Source organism: Melitaea cinxia, chromosome 6 (genome assembly GCF_905220565.1).
Source record: "Melitaea cinxia chromosome 6, ilMelCinx1.1, whole genome shotgun sequence".
NCBI lineage: Eukaryota > Metazoa > Arthropoda > Insecta > Lepidoptera > Nymphalidae > Melitaea > Melitaea cinxia.
This window is the reverse complement of record NC_059399.1, coordinates 1,817,317-1,835,557: the sequence shown is the minus strand read 5'-3', so window position 1 is coordinate 1,835,557 and position 18,241 is coordinate 1,817,317. Positions and strand designations below refer to the sequence as shown.

General features: G+C 33.2%; 1 protein-coding gene across 1 annotated transcript; it reads right to left on the bottom strand.

The window, feature by feature from the left end:
* Positions 1 to 287: 287 nt before the first annotated feature.
* On the bottom strand, positions 288 to 4,382 carry LOC123654476 (uncharacterized protein K02A2.6-like). The gene is made up of 2 exons (XM_045590375.1): positions 2,445 to 4,382; positions 288 to 2,381 (listed from the first exon to the last, which is right to left on the bottom strand). Exons 1-2 carry the CDS (start codon positions 4,380 to 4,382, stop codon positions 288 to 290), a joined length of 4,032 nt encoding a protein of 1,343 aa, XP_045446331.1.
* Between the last annotated feature and the right edge of the window lie 13,859 nt (positions 4,383 to 18,241).

Below are 18,241 nucleotides of genomic sequence, written 5' to 3'. Positions count from 1 at the left end.
AATGAACTACACTGACTTTTGTACTTACTCTAGGAACATTAAAGTTTACAATTCAAGTTACTTTTCAAGCTAAGTAATTACTAACAAACATATTCACATTATTACATATGAACCAAACTATAACTATATATAATATAATATAACAAAAGTTATTATAAAAACAATTTTTATTAATGTTAGCTTTATATAAACAAGGTATGAAGACTTATTTTATTTTGTTTTTAGTTACAATTAGTTATATGAAGATACAAACTTATTAAATTATTCAGTATTCATGTACTTATGAATTAAACAAAATCTTTAAGATAACTTGGTCTTTTAATCAATCTACCTGATCTTGATGTTTTACTACCATATGTATCATTATTATAATTTACTTGTCCTGAAGAACCATCATAGTTCTCTCTAGGTATTACATTATTTTGTATGTTCCGATCTTGAATCATATGTCTTTCTACTTCTTGTCTTTCACTCTCTTCACAATTTCCTTGATCTTCTACCCTGCTCTTGTCATAATACTTTCCTCCTTTAATTAACATTCTCCTATTCCTAGTTAAAATATTTCCTGATTCATTCCTTACTTGATATGATCTAGGACCACTTCCTTTACCTAACACTATACCACTCTCATGAGGTTTCTTGCAATTCTCGTCCTGTATTTTAACAATTTCTCCTTCTCTTAATTCTGGTAAATTTCTACTTCCTCTATTATAGTACTTTTTCTGAATTTCCTGTTTATTTAAAAGTTCTTGTCTATATTTATCCTTTCTTTCCTGTTTTAAATCTAATTTTGGCAAAATTGTTTTAATTTTTCTATTGAATAATAATTCTGAAGGTGATTTTCCATCTGTGTTTACAGGAGTGTTTCTATACATTAACAAACCTAAGCAAATATCTTTCTTATCATAAATTAGCTTTTTTAACAATTTCTTAACAGTCTGTATATATCTTTCAGCTAATCCATTCCCTTGGTGATGTTTTGGACTTATTACCTTATGTTTAAAATTCCATTCTTTAGAAAAAGTTTTAAATTCAAAGCTAGTAAATTGGGTTCCTGCATCTGTATAAACTATATCTGGAATACCATGTCTTGCTAGGATTTCTTTAATACTGTCAATAGTACTTGTTGCATATAAATTATTTAATGGTTGTATTTCCACGTACTTACTATATGCATCGACAAGCAATATGTATGGTTTAGAATATAGAAAAAATATGTCTATAGATAAAATTTCCCATGGTCTTTGTGGAATTTCCTTCTCAATCATAGATTCTTTCTTATTAGCATTCTGAAAACTTTTACAAGTGTCACAATTTTGTATCAAATCTTCTATCTCTTTATTCATATTTGGCCAAAATACAGTATTTCTTGCTAACACCTTGCTTTTTTCTATGCCTAAGTGTGCATAATGTATGTTTTCTAATACTTCCTTTCTTTTTGACTGTGGTATTACTATATTCCTACCTTTTACAATTAATCCTCTAATATTACTCAACTCATCTCGGTAACTATAAAAAATTTTAGCTTTACTATCTATAAGTGACTTATTTTCTGGCCATCCTTCCATTATATATTTATTTACTGCCATTAATTCCTCATCTTTTGCTGTTTCTAATATTAATTCTTCAAGTTTTTTATCTGATATTCTATAACTTTCCATAATCATGGCTACATGTGTTTCTACTTTTAAATCTGAATTTTCTTCTGTTTCTAGTAAATGTGATCTACTCAAATGATCTGCTACCAAAATTTCTTTACCTGGTTTATAATTTAACTCAAATGAATATGGTTGTAAAGCCATTCTCATCTTTTGCAATCTAGCTGGACATCTATTTAATGGTTTAGAAAAAATTGATACTAGTGGCCTATGATCTGTCTCTACTTTAAATTGATTTCCATACAAATACTGATGAAACTTGGTTATTCCATATAAAATTGCTAAACATTCTTTCTCAATCTGACTGTATTGTATTTCTGTTTCTGTCATTGCCCTCGAACCATAAGCTATAGGCTTTCCTTCTTGTAAAATAACTGCACCTAATCCTGCTTTAGAAGCATCTACACTTAGTACTATCTGTTTATTCATATCAAAATAACTCAAAACTGGTGGCTCAATTAATAGTTTTTTCAAAGTCTTATAAGCTTTATCTTGTTCTTTTGACCACAAAAAAGGTACATCTTTCTTAATCAATTGCCTCAATGGTGCTGTTATCTCAGACACATTGGGAATAAATCTTGCCACATAATTAATCATTCCTAAAAATCTTAATATTTCTTTCTGAGTTTTCGGTTCTTTCATCTCTACTATAGCTTTTATTCTGTTCTGATCTATCTTAATTCCTTCTGTTGTTAAGACATGTCCTAGGTATTTAACTTCTTTCTTTTTAAAATTACACTTCTTCCTATTAAATTTTATATTATATTCCTGTGCTTTCTTAAGTACCTGTTCTAATATTCTGTCATGTTCTGCTTCTGTTTTCGCGTGAATTAAAATATCATCAATATATAACTCTACTCCGTCAATATCTTTAAATATTTCACTAAATATTCTGTGAAAAACTTCTGGACTTGAAGCTAAACCAAAAGGTAATCTATTAAAATAAAATCTTCCAAATGGGGTATTAAATGTTGTTAAATTTTTACTATTTTTTGTTAATTTTATCATCCAAAATCCTTTATTCGCATCTAAGGTACTAAAATAATTACTTCCCTTTAACTTTGCTATTATTTCATCAACATTAGGTATCATCATTTGTTCTCTTTTAATCTGAGTATTTAAATATTGTGGATCTAAACAAATTCTCATTGCCCCACCTGGTTTAGTTGTCATAACTAATGAACTTACAAAATCTGTAGGACCTTCTGCCTTACTTATTATTCCTATTTTTTCTAATTTACTTAATTCTTCCTTTAATTTATCTTTCAATTTAAATGGTATATGCCTATTTCTTTCAATTTTTCCTTGCCAACCTTCTTTTAACTGAATATCATATTCATAATCTTTTATTTCACCTATCCCCTTGAAAACATCTTTATATTTCTCTAATAGTTCTAACTTTTCCGTCTGTACACTGCTAATATTCTCATTATTTGTTCTCTGAATCAATTTAAATTTTATTAAAGTAGGCAAACCTAAAATAGGTATATAATTACCTTTACAAACCTGGAATTCTATTTTCTGAATCTGATCATTTATTTTTACTGATAATTTAATCTTTCCCAAAGTTTCTATTTTCTCATTACTATAACTAGTCAATTTACAATTAGATTTTTCAAATTTACTTATACCTAACCTGTAACAATCATTTGCAGATATTACATTGCATTGAGCACCTGAATCTAATTTGAATTTTAAATTTCTATTCAATTCGGTGAAATATACATACTCATACCAGTTTCTTTCTAAATTAACATTACTAATATTAATTATATACATATGACACGACTCACTATCGCTGGACTCGCTTTCTTGAATAGCTTTTACAGCATCTCGGGCTCTGCATTTTCTCGCAAAGTGGTTCATCTTCCCGCATTTCATACACTTCTTTCCATATGCTGGGCATCTTCTTTCACTGTGATGAAATCCGCATCTCGAACAGTCAAACTTCTTCTCAGCTCGCTGTCCTTCTTGTTTCTTATTCTTCTCTGAATATCTATTTTCTGTATTTCTCTGTTCTAGTCTGTGTCTTGAATCTCGGTCTGTTCTGGTATGTCTTCTCTTATCTGTTGGGTTTCTTGTTTCCCTTTCCGACACTGTTCCTTTTTCATTCTTCTTTCTTATACTCTGTACTGCACTCGTCCCTGGTTCGTTTGAAATTTTCTTAATTTGTTCCTCTGCTAGTTCTGCTGCTTTACATATCTGGATTGCTTTACTTAATGTCAGGTCACTTTCTCTTAGTAGTCTATCTTTTAATCTTTTATCTAAAATTCCTGTTACTATTCTGTCTTTTAACATTCTATCCAAAAGATTTCCAAATTCACATTCTGTGCTTAACTTTTTTATGTCAGTATAAAAACTATCAAAAGTTTCACCTTCTTTCTGGTTTCTTGTGAAAAACAAATGTGAATTAACGCTTTCATTTTTTCTCGGGATAAAATACTCGTTGAATTTAGTTATTACTTTTTCATAATTGTAGGCCTCACCTTTAGCAAAGTCGAAAGTAGCATGAATGTCTTGAGCTTCCTCACCCATGCAGTGTAATAATAATGCCGTCTGGACCTCACTGGATTCACTATTAGCACCTGACGCTAATCTGTATATTTCAAATCTCTGGATAAATTTTTTGTATTCTTCCATCGACAGGTTTTTTAAGCCCGTAGGGGGTTTTAATCCCTTTATTCCATTAGATTTTATTATTTCTTTTTGTGCAGACTCCGCCATTTTGTTCTTATCATGTACGTCGTAGAATTCAATATAGTATACAATTATTTTATTTCACGAACCTGTTTTTGTTTTTAATTTCGCAGCGCCATGTTATGTGTTTATTAAATTAAACATCCTTAGTGTCTTCAAGAGATTTATTAGTTTTAATTAAACTTACATTAGGTACAAGCTTAATCCTACAGTCAGTGCTCACTCTGTAGTTCTACCGAAGTCTCTAGATTAATGTCATACCATAAACTATAAACTGTAGACAATATTTAACCATCGACTAACATGTATATAACAAACACAGTTCCAGTACCACCTTGGAACTTAAAAAGCCGACCGATGGCGGGATAACCATCCAACTACTGGCAATGAAATACACAGGTCGTAGACGGGCAGCAGAGTCTTCGGTGCGACAAAGCCAGCCCTGCCGGTCACCAACCCGCCTGCCCCGCGTGGTGACTATAGGCAACACACATGAGTTCACATCATTTTTGGCGTGAACTCGTGGAGGCCTATGTCCAGCAGTGGACTTTGATAGGCTGAAATAATGATGATGATGATGAGCTGTACCGTGCGCGCGTTGCTACGCTTTTTTTTTTGGTCGCTCCTACTCAGAAACTTTTGTGGGCTCATGCACAAAACATTGCTGAAAATCATGACATAATCAGTATATATCGATTATGTAGAAATTGTAATTTTACTCCTTTTTTCTGAGTATTAACACTCCGTCAATTTAAATTTAGAATTTATTCTTCAAATCACGCCAAGACTCTAAATGAATATTATGCAAAAGTTATTTAAACAGTTAATATTATTTAAAATCTATTGTTAAAATGATTTCCATAAATGCAGACATACATGCATTTTCATAAATGCAAAAACACACACACACACACACAGACACACACAACACGTCGCTTGCGGCAGGAGCAGTTATGCAAACTTTGACTTATAGTACATAGTTCGTACCACAAAAGCTTTAACCAAAACAGGGGCCATAATTTTGCTTCGTCTCTAACTTCTTTAACGTTTGCTTGTGTTACGTTGAAATGTTCCACCGTACTCTCTTATTTATAGTAATAATATCTGACCCGGCAAATTCCGTACAGCTATATATTTTTCAGGAATTTATAATTTATTTTTTATTTCTTTTTTTAGTACAACTAGGTCGACAAATGGCTCACATGATGCATTGCAAGCGCGTTGCTGACCCTGTCTCCCCTCTTCAGTAGCTCTGGTCACTTTACTCGTCAACAGGAATACAACACAGCTTGAAAACAGTATTATTTAGCTGTGGTCTTCTGTAGGGGAGAGGTAGTTCCCCAGTCGGGCCAGTTCATATTTTGATTAGTACATTTCGTGCCTTGCTAGTGTTAGTTTTATTTTATTCTAACCTTGAACTGATTAATAACGAAAAAAAAGGATTATAAATTTGACGTAATCGTTCGGAAACTGCGCATACACATTATACATTTCGTTTATGCGTTTTATTTGTGTATAATCAAATTAAATAGTAGTTATAGTAGATGACTGATTTAAATATTAAAAAGTTAAAATTTGCATTATTTTCACTACATTCGTGCAGATTGTGACATCACTTTTAATTTGGGGTTTTTCGAAATAGAAGAACCACCTACCTTTTCTCTAAAGACGTATTATGGACCTGCACTCCTCTAATGGTTTATACATCCAGTCAAGGTTACCAAATAAAAAAATCCTAGCAGTAAGACTTTGGGCCTTTGAAGTTTTCATTACTTTTCAGTTTAAGCTTTTCATTTTGACTGTCAACATAATTATATTGGAACTAGCAAAAAAAGTCTAAAATAATTGGCCATGTTTATTTACACATAAGTCAAAGGCTCATACCTATAAACGAGTTCCAAACAGCTCTTATATTGCTAATAACAAGGTATTGAAGTGCGAAAGCAGGACAAACAACCTCTCTATCACATTTATAATATTAGAGGCAAGATAATGTTATTCCCTTATCGTAGTGGTGTCCTCACTCCTCAGCAACCTTAAGGTACAATCTGTACAATGATTTCATATTATCAACAGCCTTAACTCATGTCAATCTGGTGATAATAATCACTACTGCAATTTTACACAAAGGGATTACAAGTTATAGGCGGTAGCGAATATATAATAATTTTTTTAAGCAAATGCTCAAAAAATAACCTTTGGCCTACGCTTAAACCTATGTGTTGTCGGTGCTTGTGAGCAACGATATGTATTTATGTAAAATTTGTGTTAAAAATATCGCACCTTCGGTGGAACAAGGGCTCAACTCCACTTTTTGTAATTTTACAGGAGAGCCATTTTAAAGTTTTTTTTACATTCCGAGTCGTATTATTCGTCTTTGTACTGCTTCAAAGTGTTTGTTCTTTGCTTGAAATACGACCTATTTATTTGTGAATATGGCCCTGTAGTTTGCAAGTGCCAAATATTTTTTATTTGCTATTAATATTTTTTTCAAAATAAGGTGTACATTTATGCCTTTGTTCCACCAACATTTAAATCGTTTTGTAATTATGACCATATTTATCGTTTGTGTTTCAAAGATTTTGAAAAATAGAAATTAGTTTATTTGTTGCAAAAAATGTTTTATTTTTTAATTAAACATCTTTTTTAGGAACTTCTGTTGAAAAATCTTAAAAAACTCTAGCGAAACTCTTTGGAATTTGCCTTTAAAATTAGCGTCAATATTAACGTTATAAAATCTTTGTCCATAGTAATCAGTCCGTTTTTACTTTACTTTTACAAATCAAATTCACTTACTCACTAACTCCACTTGAACAAATCAAAACTAACGAACATAAAACTACAAACAATTTTCATAGTTATTGTTGTACAGACCACTTTGGCATTTTACAGTAAATATTTAACAAAAAAAAAAAAAAAAACGATAAAAAGAAAACATATCTAAGAAACTAAAATAATAATAGCAACGATGCTTTCATAGAAAACAAATGAATCACGTAGCGCGAGATCTATCCCTTAAAGAGGTATCTGTAATTTCACCCCATCTCATCCCGTGGGTATCGTAAGAGGCGATAGAGGAAAAACCACTAGAGGGTGGGCAGCAGCGCCTTCTAAGCACAGCCTGGCAAGCGTGGCGATTACGCCAAATCCCCCTAAATGGCAGACACGACAAAAAATTGTCCCCCAGTCCCCGGCCGCCCCGATAACGGCGGGGCAAGAGGCTATAATCTCCGGCAGAAGCCAGGCCACCACACCCAACGATGACACTTGGCCCTGGCAACATATAACGCTAGGACGCTGCGGACCGACGCGAAGCTCATTGAATTGAAAGAAGCTCTCAGCAGGTTGAGCTGGGATATTATAGGCTTATCTGAAGTCCGAAGAGAGGGAGAGGACTCGATGTCTCAAGTCTGGCAACCTGCTGTACTATCGGGAGGGCGACTAACAGTCCCAGGGTGGTGTCAGGTTCCTCGTCCGCAAGGCTCTCGTCAACAACATCGACGTCGTCAGGAGAGTGTCGAGCAGGGTGGCGTACCTTATACTCAGAATATCCAAGCGGTATTCGCTAAAGGTCATACAGGTTTACGCACCGACCTGGACACATCCATATGACTAAGTGGAAGCTATGTATGAGGAAATCTCTACAGCCATACATAGCTCTACATGCCACTACACTGCTGTGATGGGAGACTTCAATGCGAAGCTAAGCAGACGATGCGGTGATGAGTTGTGAGTGGAGCAATTCGGATACGAGCAACGGAACTCCCGGGACTGGCTACTGACTGACTTCATGGAGAAGGAGGGACTCTTTATAATGAACTCCTTCTTCAGGAAGCCGGAACGGCGCAAATGGACCTGGTTGAGTCCCGACGGCACCGTCAGGAACGAGATAGACTTTATCATGTCGACGAACAAGCACATATTTAGTGATGTCTCAGTGATCAATGCTGTGAAAACAGGAAGTGATCACCGACTTGTCCGAGGCATATTGAATATCGATGTCAAGTTTGAGAGGGGTCGGCTGATAGGGTCTGCGCTCCGACCTGCGCCTGCTCAGATTCAAAACCCCGAGAGCTTTCAACTCGAACTCCAAAATCGCTTTGGCCTGTCGCCTGGCCGACTGCGTAAATGTGGACGAGCTCAACGACGGGCTGGTGGAAATTACCCGTGCGGTGGGGTCTAAGTTCTTCAAGACCCGCTGCCAAAAAAAAAGAACCACTGCAGGACCGATCGTCGTCGAAAGCATTAGGGCAGGCTTATGCTCAGCAGTGGGCGTCCATGAGCTGGTATTATGATGATGATTTTTTTTATTCTGGTGGTCTTTAACGAAGGTGGCTTGAATGCTATCAATTTGAGGCACATGCATTTCTTCGATATTCTGAATGTCTTTGTCATCATTTAACATCATCAAAACTTTTCGATTTCGGGATCCCATTTTTCTCTGAAAATTTAACTGTATAACTTAGAATAAAGCTCCAGAGCTTAAACAGCAACATCATTTTAAAATTAAAAAAAAAAAATATTTGTCACAGTGTAATCAACTACTCAGAGTTAGAAAGGAATTCGGTATGAGAAAGTATGAATTGTTTTTATGCCTATTTTATAAAACATGTATTGGAATAACAACACCACATTTGTTCATAACACTATAAAATAATAAAAATGTTGGAAGTACAAAGTCACAAATGTTGCAATGGCTTTGTCTCTCCAAACATTTGCTCACGAAAAAGGCATAAGTGTGCTAAATATGACTTTGTCTCTCCAGGAATATCAAATATCAAAAGGCATATTTACCTTCACGGCTTTGGCGCTCCAAGATAAAAACATTGCGCGCCGGGGCAACGGCGCAACTGACCAATGAGACGATGTCGCGCCAAAACGCCCACCAATTCGATCCAAAATGACAAAGACACTATTGCCGTGTAGTGACTTTTAAAGTGAATCTAATGGGAGTCTTTGTCCCACTCGATACTAGAGTGTTTTTTGGGCATTTCTGCATATTTAACTCATTTTACGATTTTTTGTAAGATACGCCCTTGTTCCACCGAAGGTGCGATATATCTAGAACTTTTTATTAATATAATTTTCATGTTTTTGTATGACTAATACAGACTGACTTGGAATCATAATGAGATTTTGTCAGTCGATAGATAACATTTTTTGTATTTTATGTTTTGAATAATTTTGTAGGTTAGTGAATAATTTTTCTTGCAAGAATAACTATCGTCATTAGACTATTTTGTTAACAACTGACACTGATACATACTCTCTGAGATATAATACCAAGGCAAACACAAATAAAATAAATAAATCTATATACATGCAAACTAAAATATCAGCTTCGAACTGAAATCAACTCATGAATGTCGACGTTAAGAGATCTTTTGTCATTACTATACCAAAAAATCAATTTCAAATACCATATAGGTAAATAAAAATACAACGCATTTAACTGCGTACCCGCTGTCGCTTATAACATACACCGTATCGAAATTTCGAATGATAATTTAAAGTCGCCAACGAGCGGTTACGTCGGGCCCGGTGTTATTGTGAATTGATTAAACGTTTTACCGGAACAATCGGTAGCCGGAATGCGGTCAGTTTATACTAAACTATTGGTTTACTGGTGCTTTGTTTACTATAATTTATTTAAATAAGATGATTTACTTTCTATCCCTACTTCTACCTTTAGCCTTATAATGGGCCGTGTTGGACAAAAAGAAGGTATAAAAATAATTAATAAATATTGTTTTTTATTTTGAATATTGTTATGAGACATGCAAATACAATAGTATAAAATAAAGTTTTATTTGTATCGTGTTTATCAAATAATGTTTAATTCTATTCTAATTCAAGTCAGGTGTTTATTAAAAACGACGCGTTAGCGCAACGGTCATGGTGGATTATGCTCTGATCCTTCTCCTACACAGTGAAAGAGACCTGTGCCCAGCAGTGGGATATTACAGGCTGAAGCAATGCTTTAAACAACTATTTTATGTAGCTTATTAACTTTTAAAACATTTTTTTACATATTTTATTCTGTGTCTGTGTGTGTATTTTTTCCATGTGCTAAAGTAACTAAATTTTAAAATTTCAAGTCTCATTTCCAGTGAACTTCTTTGAAGTGTCTAATGCATCGCATTAAGGAAAGAGAACTTTACTTAAGAGAGATTATTCGGATCGCAAAAGAAATATCTACTGTGAAGCGACACTGACTTTAGGTGCGTTTTTTACTATTATGTACATACTTTAATATGAATACGTATTATAAGAAGCAGGTTTAGTTAATAATTTACTAGATAATATTAGAGTGTGTTTAAATTCCATTAAAATAACACGCCATATACCATAAAATTATGACCACTTAAACCCATATTTTCATCAAAACACGGAAACCGCACATACAACAATAATTCATTTCTAAATGGCTTTCTCCGTCGAATCTCGTAATATAATAAACAGACGCCGTTCCTTCAATAATGTTACTAGTCCCCGCGAAACACGTTAGCTGTTCATATTATCACAACCAATAATTTATAGGACATTGCCTTTAGTATTGTCCAGATACAAGCGATATTGTTATTGTTGTTTATTTTATATCGTAAAGACATTGCAAGCCTGCTCCGAGTATTATCGCTCCTTGGGAGCCGCGGTTTGAATATTGCACTTATCACTCGTTATTACGTGAAATTTATCAATATTTACTATCAATAAACGAGGTAAAGTTGGAACGAGAACAAGATGACATATTCCTTCAAAATATTTCAAAAGATAGTCTTCTGTTTTTTTACGTATGGTGAATCTTCTAAGCTTGCTATTGTTATGTACTCGTATTTAAAGAAAGGAACGTTTAGTGAAATAAATCTTAATATATATAAATCTCGTGTCACAATGTTTGTCCGCGATGAACTCTTAAACTACTTAACCGATTTTAATCAAATTTGCACACCGTGTGCAGTTTGATCCAACTTGAAAGAGAGGGTATATTTTGTTTTGATATATGTAATTATTATATTTAAGAAAAAAATAAGGCGATACGAAGTTTGCCAGGTCAGCTAGTAACAATATATAATTCCACTTAAATATCTATTGAACATCAATTAATCATATTTCAATAATTAATTACTCCAAGAATGAAACTATTTAATTGAAAGGAGAAACAAGTAGTACAGTCAAAGAATTTAATTCTTGCATTCTCGGCTAGTCTGCAACCGTTACCAATCCAACATCCCGGAACTTACAATGACAATGTTGTTTTTATATCGATCAATAAACGCTCTCGCATTTCTTAATGCTTGAACCTCATCGTACATTGTAAGATCATGTACTTGGAAAACTTTTTCTAAAAGCCGAAAACATTTCACTTGATTTTTTTCAAAATTTGAGAAACATTTTATATACTTTTTCCGGAAAAAACCTACTCATTTAATCGTAATAGATGTTTGTTGAATATTAGAATTTGCGTCTCTATTTGAAAATAATAAGTGTATCTTAATCCGTATGTGATATTGACGAAAATTTGGTAGTATTACTACATTTTTAATGGATATCTAATACAAATAAAAATTTAATTAAAAAAATTAGTTTGATAGGCATCACAAAAGTTGTGTGATTTTTCATGATATATTAATCTAAGTACATATAGAAACATTAGAAATATTTTCTTAAGATGTGCGAGAAGATGAGAGCATAGAATAAATCAATGACAAGTTATCTCAAAGAAATACTTGAACTATATGTTTTAGTAGACGTGTATTAGAAACTGGCAATCATACTGATATTTCTTGCAAATTTATTCAGCTATAAATACAGGTAAATGGTATATCATAAGTAATTACGATTTATGTCAATAATTTACATGTAATAATTTCTGAGAACGACGCCTGTAATCGACAGATACCGAGCCATTATCCACATCCTTAGTTTTCGTGTCAACATAAAACTCAAATTATGTAAAACTCTGTAAGCTATTTTGCTTTAATATAAGGTCAGTAAATAATAATTCATGTCAGGTGTCCTTAATACTTTCAAGTGGATCCAGATAAACTGTGCTCTGCTATAGCTAAAAAACTACATAATACTAAAAAATACAATGAAACAAGATGAGTAACAAGCTCGAAACTGTAAAACGCGTAATCTCTTAAGTTCCATTCTTCTTCATCATGAAAAGTAAATTCCGACGAGAGAATAAAATAAAAACACGACAGCGGTAAAAGACTATTTACTGTACCTTGAAGAAGACATTTTGAGTGTAACTACTTAGTCTGTGGGCGTTCGAAGTGGTCGAGTATGGTCTGTTTTGTAAGCAATAATATCTAATATATAAAATTCCCGTGTCATGGTGTTAAACATTGAACTCCTCCAAAACGGCTCGACCGATTTTAATAAAATTTTGTGGGCATATGGGGTAGGTCTGAGAATCGGCTAATATCTATTTTTCATACCCCTAAGTTGTATGGAGGGGGGATTAAGCGGGTTAATAACATATATGGCAAAGAAACGTTTGCGGGGTCAGCTAGTTTAAGACATATAGTAAAAGATTCAATGTTAGACTGGGCCCAAAAAAAACGACTATTTTTTAACGATACTGTGAAAATATTCATTGTATTCTCATTCACGATGATATAAAAAAATTATCGTAAAAGTTTAAGCCCTTAATAATAATATTAAGGGGTGTATTGTTATTACTATTTGCTTATTAACAGTAATAGCGTTTTTTTTTTTACTCATATCTCATCAATTATTAATCTGAAAAATTTGAGCGATGCGTATGCTTCAAAGAAATTTAATATCCAGAAAAAAAACTTTCTTAGTAAATTAATGTAAAACAAGCCGTTTCTTTGTAATCGTGACTTAAACATTTCGGGACGTTCTACGGCCTGCTGGACTGACGATCTACGTCAGATTGCCGGTGTAGGCTATGGGCGGAAAATCCCGATGTCTGGAACTTGGGGAGGCCTATGTCCTGCAGTAGACTGCAACAGGCTGAACTGATTGACAGACTGACTGAAAGACTTGATTTTAATTGAAATTTGTTGGTGTTTGTATATGAGTTGAGATGATGGAAATTTTGACATTTCGTAATTAAACTAGTTACAATTTGAAATTTTATTTGAAGACAATAAAATTGTTTTAGCCTTAGTGTCTTTCACAGCTTAGGTACAAACTTTTTTGATTAGTTCTACTAATGTGCAAACAACGCTGCATGTATCAGGTAGTAGATTTTCTATACGATATAAAAACTTCATATTTTATATATTACAGACAATAGCTTACTATATTTGAAAGTCCATATCGCTTGTCACTTGAATCAAATTGACTGCAAGTTCATTCGTGCGCAGATTAAGTTGTAGCGATCAGCATCATTTCTTTACAATCAGATTATAGCCGCCATTACACAATGTCATGAAGTAGATGCGCCTGCGCCGATAAAGCGATTCGTTCATTGTGTATTGTTAATAGATTATTTTCTTTTCATTTGTTATTTCCTTTGTGTTTAACGTAAGACACGTTTTAGACTCAAAAAATAATTTTTTGTTTTAGCAAATATATTGTCTTAATTGAATTTTCATTGATAAATACACCTTTGATAATGTTACCAAGTATTTAAATTACAATGATTTTTTAACGCTTGTTTCTAAGACTTATTATAATTAATTATTACACCAAGGTAACCGACATTGCTCGAAAGATCGCACAGCTGAAGTGGCAATGGGCAGGGCACATAGCTCGAAGAACAGATGGCCGATGGGGCGGACAGCTTCACGAGGTGGACGACGATCTGGGTCGCGGCAAGCCGCTGGATGCGTGCTGCGCAAGACTGATCGTCGTGGAAAATATTAGGGGACGTTTATGCCCAGCAGTGGGCGTCCGTGAGCTGATGTGATGATTACACTGAAAAGGTTTTTTTTTGTTTATAAATTTTGAAACAATAATTTGTTAATAAAAAGACGTGGAGTTATTTTAAACTTTTAGTTTCCGTTTATGTATAGTGTAATATAATGATTATGTAAGTTGTCGTGATTAAAACTTGCTGTACTTGACACTCAGCTTCATGTATCAATCGACTAATATAAAAAAAATAGTTATCTGTAAAGTTGGTTTACGGACGATAGCTTAACGTGACAACGTCATAACAAAACATCTCCTCGGACGCATCATGTTCATCGATTTATTAGACGTTGTAACGTCAAAATAAATAACGATATGAATGAACATTTTAGCCTTTTATCGGAAACACACCAACAGTAATACATTACTATTCTGTAAAAAGCAACGCTACCTGGGTTTTGTCCCATTTCATCGACAACAGCAACCGAATCTATTAAAATAATAACGGTCCAATTGTTACAATATTCAAGTAGGTATTAAGAATTTCGTACAAATTTAGAAACGATCGCGACTTCTAAATGGCTCTCGTTATTTCGTTTCCAAGTAATACCAAAATACTATTATTATCTCAGAACATTCGAAACCAAAACCGATAACAAGTTAAGAGGTTTATTTATACTATTAATAATTTAAACCTTATTGAAACTTACGATTCTCGTTATTTCAAATAAATAGTTCAAACAATTTACTTTACATTTAACTAACAGGGTCTATATGACCGGTTTTTATCCGACGCTTATCTATTCGAAATCAACTGTTTACACATCAAGATTTGTGCGACACTCAATTTGTGCTTCGTAATTATTTCGTTCGTTTACTTGACGTTTTACTTTGGTTGTTTACAGTTATTTAAAGAAAATTATGGATACTAAAACGATGTTCCCTTCAGCCTGTATTATCTGCTGGGCATAGGCTACTCTCCCCATGTAGGCGAACACGCAAGGACCACACGTTACATATAAGAATACAGTCGAATTAAGAACCCCCTTATTACCTAATTTAAAAAAAATTTGGAGGTTCTTAATTCGACTGTATTTTTTTATGTATGTTACTTCAGAACCTTTAACTGGGTGGACAATTTCGATGATTTTCTTTTAATCGAAAGCTGTTGCTTTTACACGGTTTCATTTAAATTTGGTTGATTTCTAATGAGCACACTATTTTTATTCATCTTTAAGAATATTGTACACTTCCTATCCGCCACTGTTATATCGTGTCCTGTGCCCAAAGGTTATCTGGAAGAAATCGGTCTTCAGCGATAAGATCGCCTTTGTACACTTTTTTTTAAGTACTACTGTTTGTTCATATTTTGGTGTGCAATAAAGAATTTATTATTATTATTATTACTTTTTGAATAACCTCTACCAATGCTTATTTATTTATTTTTTCGTCTACGCACGTTGTATTACTTGTCGATTTAATTGAAGTCAGTATTTTTCGTTTTTACAGACAGTGGAGCGGTAATTATTTCGTTGAAATTTTAAAGGAATGGAACCCATAAAATTAAACTGTTATAAGAACATACGTCCACAGAGACGAAGATGTGAATATCTAGTGTAGAATTTATTTCCGTAATATAGACACTAACGCCATTGAAATATAAACAAGCAACAAAGATCTGTAATGGCAATATTTGCTTAGTTTTGTTGGAATTTTGAACATATCCGTACATGTTTCATTGTATTTTATGTTCACTTGTCTATTCGAAATGTCGTTTGTATTTATTTACTGTTTATTAAAATGTCCTATAAATGTATTGGTACAAGTGTCCCACTTGCCGTCTTGTTTAATATTTAACGGTTATTATATTTCAAGTTTATAACTTTAGGAGTCGTATGTATATAATTATCGTAAGCGACAGTTTATATACATACATATTACAAAAATAGTTAATAATAATAATAATAATAACTCTTTATTGTACACCAAAAGTGACAAAAATTAGAAAAATAAAAACAGGAGATAAGTACAAAAGGCGGTCTTATCGCTAATGAGCGATCTCTTCCAGGCAACCTTTGGGCTGAGGAAATAGTATATATGTAAATGGTTTAGGTGTACAGTTTTATCTAAACACATACAATATATTTAGACAAATAAATAATGTAAAAAGAAAAAAATAAAAATAAAGTATATGTACGTACATGGCATATATAAATAGTTTAAAATACTTCTTATTGTAAAATTTTACTGTAGTAAAATATAATTAATATTAATACTATTGTTTACTTACTTCGAATAAAATAAATAACGGACCTTCATCTTTCTTTTTAAACTTCTTTATTTTTTTATGAGATTTGATTTGATTTAAAAAAATAATTTTTAACAAAAAAAAACCGACTTCAAAAAGGAAACTAAAAAGTGAAAAAAAAAAATTTCTTAGTACAAAGTAATTCGTATTTTGATTTAGTTAATCAGAAATGATTAAATAAATATTTTATAACGGTCGAATTGAGTAACCTCCTCCTTTTTTTTGAAGTCGGTTAATAAAGATGACAAAAAAATTAAATATATCAATAAATTAATCTCTTATTTTATACCTAATGGAGGTTATAATAATAACTTGTACTAATATTATAAAGTTAAACTCAAAAAATATATTATTCGTACATATTTTATTAATAAGTATTAAAATTAAAAGATAAACATTAAATAAAGTACCATACTATAAAACCATTAAATATAAAAACTTCTTTATAATTAAAAAACATTACTTAATTAAAACAGTTTCCATAAAACAAACGCCTCGGCAAATAAATGTCTAGACAAAGTATAATTTAAAGGAAACTTAGCACACATTCTAGGTAAATGTTAAATTTACAGAGGAAGCTATAAAAGTCCTTGCAGGTGGCGCTTTCTCACAATTTTTCATGTAGGTATATAGCGTCAGTAATAACCGAGCGAAATTGTTCCTCGACATTTATTTTAATTGAGGCGTTTTTACTAAACGTTTTCAAATGTCAATTTTTTAATTGTATATGTAAATAACAGAGAACTGTTAATAACGAATTGCTTAGTGTATAATTTTCATTTCCATTTATTTTGCAGTAAATGCTTTGTCTAATTGAGTGTATAATTTCGTGTTAACTGAGGTAGGGCACGGCAGGAAATTTTCTGCTCAAGTATGGAACAGTTCAACTGGGGAAGTCCCTCGGCCTCACAGAAGATCACAGATAAATAATATTACTTTCGAGCAGTGTTGTGTTCCTGCTGGTGAGTAAGGTAACCAGAGCTTCGGGGGGGAATTGTCATAGGATCAGCAACGCGCTACCAATGCTTCTGGTATTGCAGACGTCTATAAGCTACGGTAATCGTTTACTAGCAGGTGAGCTGTACGCTTATTTACCGAAATATTAAAAAATGTTTTAATAGATATAAAGCTAACTAGAGTCATCATTTTAGCCTATCGCAGTCCACTGCAGGACATAGGTTTTTGACGCAAACTTGTGGAGGCCTACCACCAGTAGTGGACTGCAATAGGCTGAACTGACTAATAGAAATAAATAACATCAAGCGTTTAAGAAATTAACACTGCAAAGTAATTAAAAACAAGAAAAATCTTAGGACCTTTATAATGTCTGTCTTGCTATGCAATTTATGCGTTTGTAAAAAAAATCTACGCATTTTACTATTTAACGAAACACTGAGAAGAAAACATTTGAAATAGAATAAATTTATTACTATTATATCACGTCTCACATATTCGCTGTCTATTTAGAACACAGTGAATGATATATATTTGTACTTTTAAGTCCCTTTTTGACGCCGCGTTGACGCTACGGTCACAGCTATAGATTGTGCATGTTGCGCTGGCGGTTGAGAGTTCGATCCCCGCACATGACAAACATTTGTATTGGCCATACAGGTGTTTGCCGTGGTCTGAGTGTTTATGCAGTCCTTGTGGGTCTCCCCACCGTGCCTCGGAGAGCACGTTAAGCTGTCGGTCCCTGTTGTTATCATATATACCTGATGGCAATCGTTACTCACAGTAAGGAATA